The sequence below is a fragment of the Heterodontus francisci genome, chromosome 5, assembly GCF_036365525.1.
Source record: "Heterodontus francisci isolate sHetFra1 chromosome 5, sHetFra1.hap1, whole genome shotgun sequence".
In the NCBI taxonomy this organism is placed as follows: Eukaryota; Metazoa; Chordata; class Chondrichthyes; order Heterodontiformes; family Heterodontidae; genus Heterodontus; species Heterodontus francisci.
Genome location: NC_090375.1, coordinates 98,847,126 through 98,860,927, shown reverse-complemented (window position 1 = coordinate 98,860,927; position 13,802 = coordinate 98,847,126). Strand labels below are relative to the sequence as shown.

General features: G+C 44.2%; 1 protein-coding gene across 6 annotated transcripts in view; it reads left to right on the top strand.

The window, feature by feature from the left end:
- Positions 1-13,802, top strand: part of pcmtd1 (protein-L-isoaspartate (D-aspartate) O-methyltransferase domain containing 1) — a 99,217-nt gene that overhangs the window by 62,862 nt on the left and 22,553 nt on the right. For all 6 annotated transcript variants that reach the window (XM_068031817.1, XM_068031822.1, XM_068031823.1 and 3 more), the window contains one exon: positions 11,717-11,888. In XM_068031817.1, the coding sequence (XP_067887918.1) occupies positions 11,717-11,888 (172 nt within the window). The remainder of the gene's footprint in view (positions 1-11,716; positions 11,889-13,802) is intronic.

The window sequence follows — 13,802 nt, the reverse complement described above, 5'->3', positions numbered from 1 at the left end:
AAAAACTCTACATCCACTGCATTTTGAGGAAGAGAGTTCCAAAAACTCTCAACCCTCAGAGAAAAAATTTCTTCGTCTCTAATGAAAGTCTGCGGTCAGTTGGGAGGTGAAAAGTGGAAGCCGCCCCCACCACTTGCCACCAGTCCATAATATGCCATGCTGCAATTTGCGATTTCATGGGCTTCAGTGTACACGCAATGCCTGTGGCCCTGAAAATCACAGTGGCACTCAATTTCTACACGCCTGGCTCTTTAGAGATCCACCGGGGACTTGTGTGGGGTCTCCCAGGCAGCAACCCATCGCTGCATTAAGGAGGTGACCAATCAAGAGGGCCGGTGACTGTATGTAGCACTGGATCGACACTGACATTCAGGCGGTGAGGGCCATTGGCTTCGAGACCATTGCTGGATTCCCCCAGGTGCAAGGTGTCATCGACTGCACACATGTGGCCATCAAGGCTCCCACGGAGTAGTCAGCAATCTTCATCAACAGGAAGGTTTCCGTTCGCTCAATATATAGCTGGTCTGCGACCACCGGAAGCACAATCTTCAGGTGTGTGCCCACATAGCAGGAAGCAGCCACGATAACTACATACTTCGACAGTCCCAGGTGTCGCAGCTTTTCGGTCCCCCAACACCTTCAGGGATGGTTTCTCGGGTACAAGGGCTACCCCTTGAAGCCATGGAAACTCATGCCTGTGAGAAACGCTTGTACTGCAGCAGAGGAGCGATACAACACCTGTCACGGGTTCACCCAAGCAATCATCGAGCAGGCCATTGGGCTGCTGACTGAGATTCTGGTGTCTAGATTGATCCAGTGGAGCCCTGCAATATGCCCCAACAAGGATCTGTCGTATTGTGGTGTTCTACTGTGCTCTGCATAATCTAGCACTGCAGAAGAGGGAGACCTTGCATTCAGAGGACATGATTGCTTGCCATCTTCATGAGGATATGGAGGAGGCTACTGAGTAGGCAGCACTGGATCTTGCCTAACTTGCACCTGAGGCCAGGGTCATTGAGAGATGTGCAAGGGAGGCATGGCACAATCTCATACATACCTGTTTCCTGCCACCGTAATGGCGCCTCAAAGCGAGCTCAATAAAGGCTCGCCTTCATGAGCTTCACCATGCACTCTGACACATCTGAGATGCTGACCAAATGCAGCCTGTGCCTCTTCTGGCAGCCCATTGAGGGAATAATTAAACCATGAGCCTTTTACAGCAATGAATCTAACCTATTTATTACCACAATTGTAGGAACCAATGGTCATAATTAATATGCCTGTGAAGCCCCAAGTATATCTGTGCTCTTCATATGCTTTAGTGTGCTTCTATGAGGTGTGACCCCTGCACTGGTAGCTGAGGTGGAGGCTGCTGCTCAGGCTGTCTGTTTGGCCTGGGATGACTTTTGACCTCTGTCCTCTGGAGGACCCCAGCTGGCTGAGGGGGTTCCTGCACAGGTGCAGGAGTCTCCTCCGTCATTGCGGCTGCTGGAGCTGGGGTTGCTGGTGGAGAGGCTGAGGAGCCGCTGTACACACTCATAGCGCCCTGAGGGGAGCCCCCAGATGTGCAGGTCAACCTCTCCTCCTCCCTTTCAAGGCTCACTTGAATCTCCTTGCTGACCATAGAAGGACGAGGACGTGGAGAAGAGTTCAGGTACCTCGTCCCCCTTTCGTCTTGCCACTGCTGCGTTGAGCTCGTGACCAAGGCATGATGTGCAGCTCTGCACGCATCTGTGGAATCTGGCTCTCCATGAGGGTTGCCAACCTCTTGTTGGAGGAAGCCATGCACACTCACGCCTGAGACATGGCAACACTCATGACATGGATGCACTCCTCCATCGTGTGCTCTTGGCTGCACATTGCCTCTGGCAGTTCCCACAGATTTTGCCTTACTGCTCTCTCTAACTCTAGTATCTTCTGTGCTGCCAACACCAGAGGCTCATTATCAGCCTGGGGTTCAGCATGGGCTTGGCCACCCACAGTCCTCTGATTGTTTAGTGGCCTCAGCTGTCACTGCCTCCGTCAGCTGCTCAGACGCATGTGTGGTGCTGTCATTGGCTTGTGACCCTGAATCTAAGCGCATTCCCACCAACGTGAAATTATCTGAGCTGGTGGAGGGTGTAGGGGAATAATGTCACTGTGTATCCTCTATTCCGCCTCGGAGATTGACAGAAGGCCCCCGCAGTCTCCGTGGCTGCACTTGTCTCTGAAGTGTTATGACCTGAAGACCGGAGTGGCAGCTGGCTGACCTGGGTGGAAGCTGATCTGGAGCGGCGGCTGGTTCTCTCTCTGTACCGCGCTGAAACGCGAAAGAGGAAAAAAAAAAGACTTAGTGACATCACGGGAAATCTGCAAGGTGATTGGTTGGGTAAATAACATCTGTTGGTATATTTAAATAACTTCATAAAAAAACTTTCCCCTTTTTAAAAAAACCTCAAGTGATAAGGTGAGTACTACTAAAGTGTTTTTTTAATTTGGTGTAATATATTATGGACTTATTTTGTAGTGGGTAGTGTTTGGAGTAGAACAAGACCCCTAGTGTAATTAGTACTTTCTAATTAAGGGAGTAACAAATTAATTTAAAGGTAAGGCATGGCAGGAGATCTTGCACCCGTGATATGCTCCTCCTGCGCTACGTGGGAAATCAGGGCCACTTCTGGTGTCCCTGACTACCATGTGTGCAGGAAGTATATCCATCTGCAGCTACTAGCTACCCACATTACGGAGCTGGAGCTGTGGGTGGATTCACTGTGGAACATGTGCGATGCTGAGGGTGTCATGGATAGCACGTTTAGCGAGGTGGCCACACCGCAGGTCATGGCTGCACAGGCAGAAAAGGGATGGGTGACCAGCAGGCAGAGTAGTAGGCGTAGGCAGGTAGTGCAGGAGTCCCCTGTGGCCAACCCCCTCTCAAACAGATATACTGCTTTGGATACTGTTTGGGGGATGGCTTCCTAGGGGAGAGCAGCAACAGCCAAGTTCGTGGCACCACGGATGGCTCTGCACAGCGGGGTAGAAGAGCTGTAGCAATAGGGGATTCTATCGTAAAGGGTACAGATATGCGTTTCTGTGGCTGCAACTGTGACTCCGGGATGGTATGTTGCCTCCCTGGTGCTAGGGTCAAGTATATCACGGGGCGGCTGCAGGACATTCTGAAGGGGGAGGGTGAGTAGTCAAAGGTCGTGGTACACATTGATACCAACGACATAGGTAGAAAGAGGGATGACTTCCTGCAACAAGAATTTGGGGAGCTAGGTAGCAGATTAAAAAGCAGGACCTCAAAGGTTGTAATCTCTGGATTACTGCTGGTGCCATGTGCTAGTGAGTATAGGAATAGGAGGATAGAGCAGATGAATGTGTGGCTGAGGAGATGGTGCAGGAGGAAGGGCTTTGGTTTCCTGGACCACTGGGTCTGTTTCTGGCAAAGGTGGGACCTGTACAAGTTGGACTGGTTGCACCTGAACCGGAATGGGACCAACATCCTCGCTGGGAGGTTTGCTAGTGCTGTTGGGGGGTGGTTTAAACTAATATGGCAGGGGAATGGGATACAGAGTGGAGGTATAGGAAGGAGTGATGCGCAGTCAGATATAGAAAAGAAACTAAGTCAGTCTGGAAGGCAGAGCAAATATAGACCTGTTAAGGCACAAGTGAAAAATTGCAAGGCTGGATTGCATTTATTTTAATGCAAGGAGTCTTACTAATAAGGCAGATGAATTAAGGGCATTGATTAGCACATGGGATTATGATACTATTGCTATCACAATTGAGGTTGAGGGAGGGGCAGGACTGGCAACTCAATATTCCAGGGTGTAGAATCTTCAGGCATGACGGGGGAGGGGATAATAGAGGAGGTGGCATTGCACTGTTGATCAAGGAGTTAATTACTGTAGTACGGAGGGATGATATCTTAGAAGGTTCCTCAAATGAGGTCATATGGGTAGAACTTAAAAACAAAAAGGGGGCAATCATTTGGCTGGGCATGTACTACAGGCCTCCAAACAGTCAGGGAGAGATAGAGGAGCAGATATGAGGGTAAATCTCAGAGGTGTAAAAATAATAGGGTAATAGGGGATTTCAACTTATCTAATATCAACTGGGATAGTCTTAGTGCAAAAGACTTAAAGGGGGCGGAATTCTTAAAATGCATACAGGAGAGCTTTTTGAGCCAGTAGGTAGAAAGTCCTACAAGAGAAGGGGCAGTACTAGACCTAATCCGAGGGAATGAAGCTGGACAAGTGGCAGAAGTGTCAGTGGGGGAGCATTTCGGGGATAGTGACCATAACTCTGTAGGATTTAAGGTAGTTATGGGAAAGGACAAAGATAGGCCGGAAATAAAGGTACTGAACTGGGGGAAGGTTGATTTCAATCTGATAAAACAAGATCTGGCCAAAGTGGTCTGGGAGCAGCTACTTGTAGGAAAGTCTACATCAGACCATTGGGGGTCATTCAAAGAGGAAATAGTGAGGGTTCCGAGCCAACATGTACCCATTAAGGTGAAGGGGAGGACCAACAAGTCCAGGGAACCCTGGATGTCAAGGGATATAGAGCATTTGATCAGGAAAAAAAGGAGGATTATGGCAGATTCGGAGCGCTGAAAAGAGCGGAGGCATTAGAGGAGTATAGAAAGTGTAGGAGGGTACTTAAAAAGGTAATTAGGAGAGCGAAGAGAGGACATGAAAAAACATTGACAGGCAAAATAAAGGAAAATCCTAAGGCGTTTTATAAGTCTATTAAGGGAATGAGTAGGCCCCATTAGGGACCGAAGTGGCAATCTGTGTCTGGTGCCGGAGGACATAGGCGAGTTTTAAGTGATTACTTTTCATCTGTGTTCACTATGGAGAAGGACGATGTAGGTGTAGAGATCAGGGAGGGGGATTGCAATATACTTGAACATATTAGCATTGAATGGAAGGAAGTATTAGATGTTTTAGCGGGCTTAAAAGTGGATAGATCCCCAGGCCCAGATGAGATGTATCCAGGCTGTTATGTGAGGCAAGGGAGGAGATAGCAGGGGCTCTGACACAAATTTTCAAATCCTCTCTGGCCACGGGAGAGGTGCCAGTGGACTGGAGGACAGCGAATGTGGTACCATTATTCAAAAAGGGTGTCCGGGATAAACCAGGTAATTACAGGCCGGTGAGTCTAACATCAGTGGTTGGGAAACTATTGGAAAAAATTCTGAGGGACAGGAATTAATCTCCACTTGGAGAGGCAGAGATTAATCAGGGATAGTCAGCATGGCTTTGTCAGGGGGAGATCATGTCTAACTAACTTGATTGAATTTTTCAAGGAGGTGACTGGATGTGTAGATGAGGGTAAAGCAGTTGATATAGTCTACATGGACTACAGTAAGGCTTTTGATCAGGTCCCGGATGGGAGATTGGTTAAGAAGGTAAGAGCCCATGGGATCCAGGGCAATTTGGCAAATTGGATCCAAAATTGGCTTAGTGGCAGGAAATGGAGGGTAATGGTCGAGGGTTGTTTTTGCGAGTGGGAGCCTGTGACCAGTGGTGTGCCACAGGGATCGGTGCTGGGACCCTTGCTGTTTGTTGTGTACATTCATGATTTAGATGTGAATATAGGAGGTATGATCAGTAAGTTTGCAGATGACACGAAAATTGGTGGTGTTGTAAATAGTGAGGAGGAAAGCGTTGGATTACAGGACAATATAGATGGGCTGGTAAGATGGGCAGAGCAGTGGCAAATGGAATTTAATCCTGAGAAGTATGAGGTGATGCATTTTGGGAGGACTAACAAGGCAAGGGAATGTACAATGGATGGTAGGACCCTAGGAAGTACAGAAGGTCAGAGGGACCTTGGTGTATTTGTCCATAGATCACTGAAGGCAGCAGCACAGGTAGATAAGGTGGTTAGTAGGAAGGCATATAGGATACTTGCCTTTATTAGCCGAGGCATAGAATATATGTGCAGGGAGGTTATGATGGAGCTGTATAAAACATTAGTTAGGCCACAGCTGGAGTACTGTGTACAGTTCTGGGCACCATACTATAGGAAGAATGTGATTGCACTGGAGAGGGTGCAGAGGAGATTCACGAGGATGTTGCTTGGGCTGGAGCATTTCAGCTGTGAAGAGAGACTGGATAGGTTAGAGCAGAGAAGGCTGAGTGGGGACATGATTGAGGTATACAAAATTATGAGGGGCATTGATAGGTTAGATAAGAAGAGACTTTTTCCCTTAGGGGTCAATAACCAGGGGGCATAAATTTAAGGTAAAGGGAAGGAGGTTTAGAGGGGATTTGAGGAAACAATTTTCACCCGGAGGGTGTTTGGAATCTGGAACGCACTGTCTGTAGGGGTGGCAGGAACCCTGACAACATTTAAGAAGTATTTAGATGAGCACTTGAAACGTCATAACATACAAGGCTACGGGCCAAGTGCTGGAAAATGGGATTAGAATACTTATGTGTTTGATGGCCGGCACGGACACGATGATTTATGATTTAGCATATGCATGCTAGCGTGGCCGGGTCGCGTATTCGCAGTCGTTAACTGAATTAGAGTTTAAAGTTAATAAACTTCCACCTTTCTTGTATAAATCTAAGAAAATCTGTCTGGTTGATTTCTTTGTCTTACAATTGGAGAGCAGTGAACAAGGATTCATTGAGGGGGAGCTAAAAGCACAGTGTTTTAAAAATTAAACCAGGCAAAGGCTGAGAGGGAACTCCTAGACCCCTTTGTCACCTGGTTATAACAGTGTGCATTCCGCATGAAAAGAAATAATAGCCACGTTTTCTCCAGTATTGCAAATTTTGCAGTGTAGGTTGTTTTGAGGTGCGGCATGGCAAATGCTGTTGTGCAAATTTTCTGCATGCTGTACTAAATTCCGTTTTAAAAAAAAAAGATTCAAATGTGTTTCCAAGAACGTAATGCTCATTGGAAATACTCGTTTTTTTTTTAAAATTGCGGATCCATCAATTCATTGTGTACATTTCTTAAGAAAAGCTCGCCTCCAAATTCACTTACTTGCAAACTGTCTAGCCTTGGGTCCTAAGCCCATCAGCCAAAACCATTACCTATCCTTTTGTCACCTCCAGACTTGTCTTTTCTAATTGTATCCGAGTCAGCATCCAATCTCCACCTTTTGTAAACTTCAGTCCATTCAAAACTACTCCCCATATCCTGTCCTGCACAAACCTACATTGGCTTCGGGTCCCTCAAATTCTCACATTTAATATTCTCAGTCTTGCAGTAAATCCCTTCATGACCTCGCTCTTCTTTCTATCTCTGTGATCTCTTGCAGCCTTACGATCCTACCCACTCGCTGCAAACTCTCCAATCTTCTGATTCTGACCTTTTGTGCATTCCCTGATTTCCTTCGTCTCACTGTTGCCTAGGCCTGATGCTCCGGAATTCACTCTGCTTTTTTTTTCAAACTTTCCTCTCATCCATTTAAGAACATTCCTAAACCCACCTCTTTCACCAAGCTTTTGATTGCCTGCCCCTATTATTACATCTTGCTTTGTCTCAGCATACATTTTTTTTTTAATGTGTAGTACATTGAGATATTTGTTCTCCATTTAAGACACTGTATAAATGATGTTGCTGCCAACACAGGTTACATCAGTTTGATGATGTAACCAAGCAGAAACCCCATGGTTTGAGAATCATGTACTCTCACCCCTCTTGACTCTGCTATCTATTTTTAAAGTTTTGCACTGGATGACCAAAACAAATAGAACACTGGTATCCATACTTGTTGAGAAGTAATTCAGACTTTTCAAGTGGATTTTCACTATCACTGTAGATGGTGATAAGATAACACACTTCCTTACATACCATTTGCCTTTTCTCCATGACCTTTCTGGTCAGTTCTTCTCTGTGACCTTGTCCTATCAACACCTCTGTTGCTATCTCTTGCCCCACCTCCGCTTTGACAGCAGCAGTCCTGGGGCTGAATTTTACAAGCGATGGGCAGCGCGCTTTGAAGATGGCGGTCCGCCCTTGCGGATCGCCGGTCACTGAGCCCCCGCTATATTATGCGTGGCAGCTCATTAGCATGGAGGGGGTGGATTGCCTGCCCCCGATGGCGGAAAGGGGGCGGGCGCTATGTCCCTGGCAATGGTGTCTGGTGCCATAGTGCCATTCTTAAAGGGCTTCAAGTCCTTACCAGTAATTTAAATTTTTTAAGGTCCTGCTGCAATAAACATGGAAATGAAATTTTAATTTAGCTTTGAAACCCCTCTCCCACTGTCTCTCAGAGTGAACAACATATAAAATGACCTGTGCCCCCCAAAAATCACATTTTGCTATGCTGAACTTTCACCTCCCAACTTCACCTTTAACCCTCAACCCCTTCCAACCATCCCCACGACCAATCGGAACAGTTTTCACTGCATCCCCACCCCCTCCCACCAACCTGAAAATTTCACTCCTCCCCCCCCCCCACCAGTCACGCCTCAGATCTCTGAACCAGTCACCGGCCGGAATATCGGCGTGGGACAGCAGTCGGTCAAGGTAAGTTAATTTGTATATATTTGAATTGATTTCAGTGTGTAAATAAAGGCCCCGCTGCTGAGCGGCAGGGGAACTGCACCGAGGCCTTGCCACCACCAGTGGAATGTGGCGGGGCCCTCCCGGCTTCGGGGGGCGTGGCGGGCTTCTCCCGGAAGAACTTTCCGGGCCTCCCCCCTGCCATGACCCCCAACGTTGGAGGGCTGGTAAAATTCAGTCCCTGCTGTGCAATATGCTAGTAGCCAATCTTTATGCGTGAGCCAAAATGGTCAACACCATGTTCAACTATGGAGCGTATCACAACAAGGCACAATCCCGTTCTCCCTTTAATGGTTATTTGCATAATGTGTTACAAGTTACTGTTGACTGCATTTACTTTGTAAAAAAAAAGTTAGCATCAAAATTGATTGTTGTTCTGCTATATGTCAACTTGAAGTTACCTGTAAAGTAGGAATGGTCTGTACAGTCACTTGTACAGGTCATCTAACGTTAACCACACTGTAGGATAGGGTATAAAGGAAGAAATAATGGCAGCTTGTCAGAAAGGTACAGCGATAATTATGGGGGATTTTAACCTATGTATACACTGGAAAAATCAGATGGGCAGAGGTAGCCGAGATGAGGAGTACATAGTATGTTTTTGGGCTAATTTCCTGGAACAATATGTTCTGGAGCCAACCAGAGAGCAGGCAATACTAGACCTGGCATTGTGCAACAAGATAGGAGTAATTAATCTCCTAGTTAAGGTGCCCCTAGGTAGCAGTGATCATATGTTTGAATTTTACATTCAGTTTGAAGGAGAGAAGAGTGGTTCCAAGACTAGTATTTTAAACTTAAATAAGGGCAATTATGAGGGCATGAAAGCAGAGCTAGCTAAAGTGAACTGGCAAATCAGGTTAAGGGATAGGTCAATAGAGATGCAGTGGCAGACATTTAAGGAGATATTTCCGAATACACAATAGATACATTTCAACAAGAAAAAAAAATTCCAAGGTGGGACCTGCCATCTGTGGTTAACTAAAACAGTTAAAGATAGTATCAAACTTAAAGAAAAAGCATGTAATTGTGCAAAGCTGGGAGGCAGGTCAGAAGATTAAACAGAATATAAAAAAACAGCAAAGTTTGACTAAAAGATTGATCAGGAAGGTAAAATTAGAGTACGAGAGAAAGCTAGCAAGAAATATAAAGACAGTAAGAGTTTCTATAAATATTTTTTTTAAAAAAGAGTTAACAAAGTAACATTGGTCCTATCGAAAGTGAGTCTGGGGAATTAATAATGGATAATAAGGAGATGGCAGATGAATTGATCAGATATTTTGCATTGGTCTTCACTATAGAGGATACAAGTATTATAAAAGCAAAATACTGCGGATGCTGGAAATCTGAAATAAAAACAAGAAATGCTGGAACCACTCAGCAGGTCTGGCAGCATCTGTGAAAAGAGAAGCAGAGTTAACGTTTTGGGTCAGTGACCCTTCTTCGGAACATCCCAGTATTAGTTGTAAGTCAGGAAATGGAAAGGAGGGAGGATCTCAAGAAAATTACAATCACCAGGGAAGTGGTACTGAGCAAATTGTTGGAACTGCAGGCTGACAAGTTCCTGGGTCCTGATGGACTTCATCCTAGGGTGTTAAAAGAAGTGGTTAGTGAGATAGTTGATGCATTAGTTTTAATTGTCCAAAATTCCCTAGATTCAGGGAAGGTTCCATTAGATTGGGAACTAGCGAATGTATCTCCTTTATTCAAAAAGGGAGGGAGACAGAAAGCAGGAAACTATAGGCCAGTTAGTTTAACATCTGTCTTAAGGAAAATGTTAGAATCTATTATTAAAGACGTTCTAGCTGGGCATTTAGAAAATTTCAAGTTAATCAGGCAGAGTCAACATGGTTTTGTGAAAGGGAAATTATGTTTAACCAATTTATTGGAATTCTTTGAGGGAGTTACATGTGCTGTGGATAAAGGGGAACCGGTGGATGTATTGTACTTAGATTTCCAGAAGGCATTTGATAAGGTGCCTGATCAAAGGTTATTGCAGAAAGTAAAAGCTGATGGTTTAAGGGGTAATATATTGGCATGGATAGAAGATTGGCTAGCTAATACGAAACAGAGAGTAGGCATAAATGGGTCATTTTCTTGTTGTCAAGATGTAATGAGTGGTGTGCTATAGGGATCTATGCTGGGGCCTCCACTTTTTACAATTTATATAAATTACTTGGATGAAGGGACCGAAGATATGGTTGCTAAATTTGCTGATGACATAAAGATAGTAGCTTGTGAAGAGGAGGATAAGGGATCTACAAAGGGATATTGATAGATTAGGTCAGTGGGCAAAGACCTGACAAATGGAGTATAATGTAGGAAAGTGTGAAATTGTCCATTTGGCAAGAAGAATAAAAAAGAAGCATATTATGTAAAATAGTGAGAGATTGCAGAGCTCTGAGATGCAGATGGATATGGGTGCCCTAATACATGAATTGCAAAAGGTTAGTATGCAGGTACAACATGTAATTAGGAAAGCTAATAGAATGTTATCGTTTATTGAGAGGGGAATTGAATATAAAAGTAGGGAGATTTTGCTTCAGCTGTAGAGGGCATTGGTGAGACCACATCTGGAGCACTGTGTACAGTACTGCTCTTTTTTTAATTAAGGAAGGATGTAAATACGTTGGAGGCAGTACAGAGAAGGTTTACCAGACTAATACCTGGAATGGGTGGGCTGTCTTACGAGGAAAGATTGAACAGGCTAGGCTTGTATCTGCTGGAATTTAGAAGAGTAAGACACAGCTTGATTGAAACATATAAGATCCTGAGGGATCTTGACTGGGTGAATGTGGAAAGGACGTTTCCCCTGTGGAAGAATCTAGAACTAGGGGTCACTGTTTAAAAAATAAGGGGTTGCCCATTTAAGACAGAGATGAGGAGAATTTTTTTCTCTGAGGGTCGTGAGTCTTTGGAATTCTCTTCCTCAAAAGGCAGTGGGAGCAGAGTCTGAATATTTTTAAGGTAGAGGTAGATAGATTCTTGATGAGCAAGGGGGTTGGAAGGTTAGCGGGGCTAGGTGGAAATGTGGAGTAATCAGTTCAGCCATGAACTTCTTGAATGGCGGAGCAGGCTTGAAGGGCCAAGTGGCCTACTGCTCCTCCTAATTCGTATGTACATATGATTTAATGGTGTGCTTATATTCATTTACCACAAGCATCGTAACTTTTTCATCATTTTGTTTTTAATTATTTTTAAATTCTAGGTTTGAATTCTGTGAGCCAGTCTTTGTGGTTGGGAACTGCTTAGATGTTTTGGCAGACAGTCTTCAGTATGACCGTGTTTATTGTGGAGCTGGAGTCCAAAAGGATCATGAGAATTACATGAAAATCTTTCTGAAAGTTGGTGGAATTCTTGTTATGCCTATGGAAGATCAGGTGATGTTGCCCTTTAATGCAATCTTCAACAATTTATTATTCCATAAATGAAAGTTGCCTTAGCAAGGATCATGTGTAAAATGAGTTTTAGCACCCATAAGCCCATTTCTAATGGCATGGCAGAATTGGGAAGTGTTCTGTTTCCCAGTGCTAACATCCCTCAACTGAAAGTACAGAAGTATTTTGCAAACTGTCGCCTTGAGCTGTTCTCTTTCCTAACTTATTCCTTGTTTCAAATGCATAGTGTGTAAGGGCCTTGGTCCATAATGCTTCTACAGTCCCTTATCCCCCTGTTGTCAACAGTAGCTTGCTGATGTTACCTACCATGAAAAAGTCTATGTAGAAATTCATCTCTGACGGTGCCACAAAACAGGCAGTATTGGCTGCTGACTGCATTGCAACTGAATATCAGGCACTGTGGGTAAACATTTCTGATGAAGGGCCACTGACCTGAAATGTTAACGCTGCTTCTCTCTCCACAGATGCTGCCAGACCTGCTGAGTATTTCCAGCATTTCTTGTTTTTACTTTCCTTCCTATCTTGGTGTCATTGGCAAATTTAGCAACCATACATTCTGTCCCTTCATCCAAGTCATTGATACAGATTGTAAATGGTTGAGGTCCCAGCACTTATCCCTGTGGCACTCTATTAGTTACAGTTTGCCAACCCGAAAAAGACCCATTTATTTCTACTCTCTGTTTCGTGTTAGCTAACCAGTCCTTTATCCATACTAATATGTTACTCCCTACACCATGTGCTCTTGTGTAGTAACCTTTGATGTGGCACCTTCTCAAATGCCTTTTGGAAATCCAAGTATACCACATCTACAGGTTCCCCTTTTACCCACCTTGCTAGTTACTTCCTCGAAAAACTCTAATAAATTAGTTAAACACGATTTCCCTTTCACAGAACCATGTTGACTCTGTTTGATCCCATTATGATTTAAGTATCTTGCTATAATCTCCTTAATAGCAATTTCTCTATGACAGATATAAGGCTAACTGGCCTATAGTTTCCTGCTTTCTGCCTCCCTTCTTTCTTTAATAAGGGTGGTTACGTTCAATATTTTCCAATTCGCTGGGACCCTTCCAAAATCTAAGGAATTTTGGAAGATTATAACCAAAGCCTCTGATATCTCTTCAGACAATTTTTTTAAGACCCTATGATGCAGGCCATCTGGTCCTGGGGATTTGTCAGCCTTTAGGTCTAATAGTTTTCCCAACACCTTTTCCCTGGTGATGGTGATTGTTTTAAGTTCCTCCCTCCCTTTCATATCTTGATTTTCGAGTGTCTTTGAGAAGATTTCTAAGTCTTCTACAATGAAAACAGACACAAAATATCTGTTCAACGCCTCTGCCATTTCCTTGTTTTCCATTATCAATTCCCCAGACGCACACTCTAGAGGACCAACCCTACCTTTAGTTACTCTTTTCCTGTTTAAATACATGTAGAAACTCTTACTATCTGTTTTTATATTACTAGCTAGTTTTCTTTCATACTGTGCTTTCTCCCTCTTTTCTTTTCGTCATTCATTGCTGGTTCTTAAAATCTGTCCAATTTTCTGACCTACCACGAATCTTTGCAGATTTGTACAATGTTCCTTTCAATCTGATAGTATCCTGAACTTCCTTATTTAGCCACGGATGATGCATCCTTCTGACAGAATCTTTCTTTCTCACAGGGATAAGCCTTTGCTGAGAGTTATAAAATTTCTTTTGAAGCTGTTTGTCTTGTATTTTTTAATTGCTGCATATGTGTGCAGACTGAATTTTCTTTGCACGACGGGACCTTTCTTTCCCAAATTTCTTTTGATTGATTTTTAGCTTGTTTTAGTTAGTAAATCTGCTAATCTTTTAGTTTTGGATGTCTCTGACAGAATATGTTGGCCCACAGGTAATCAAAGTGATTGTTATG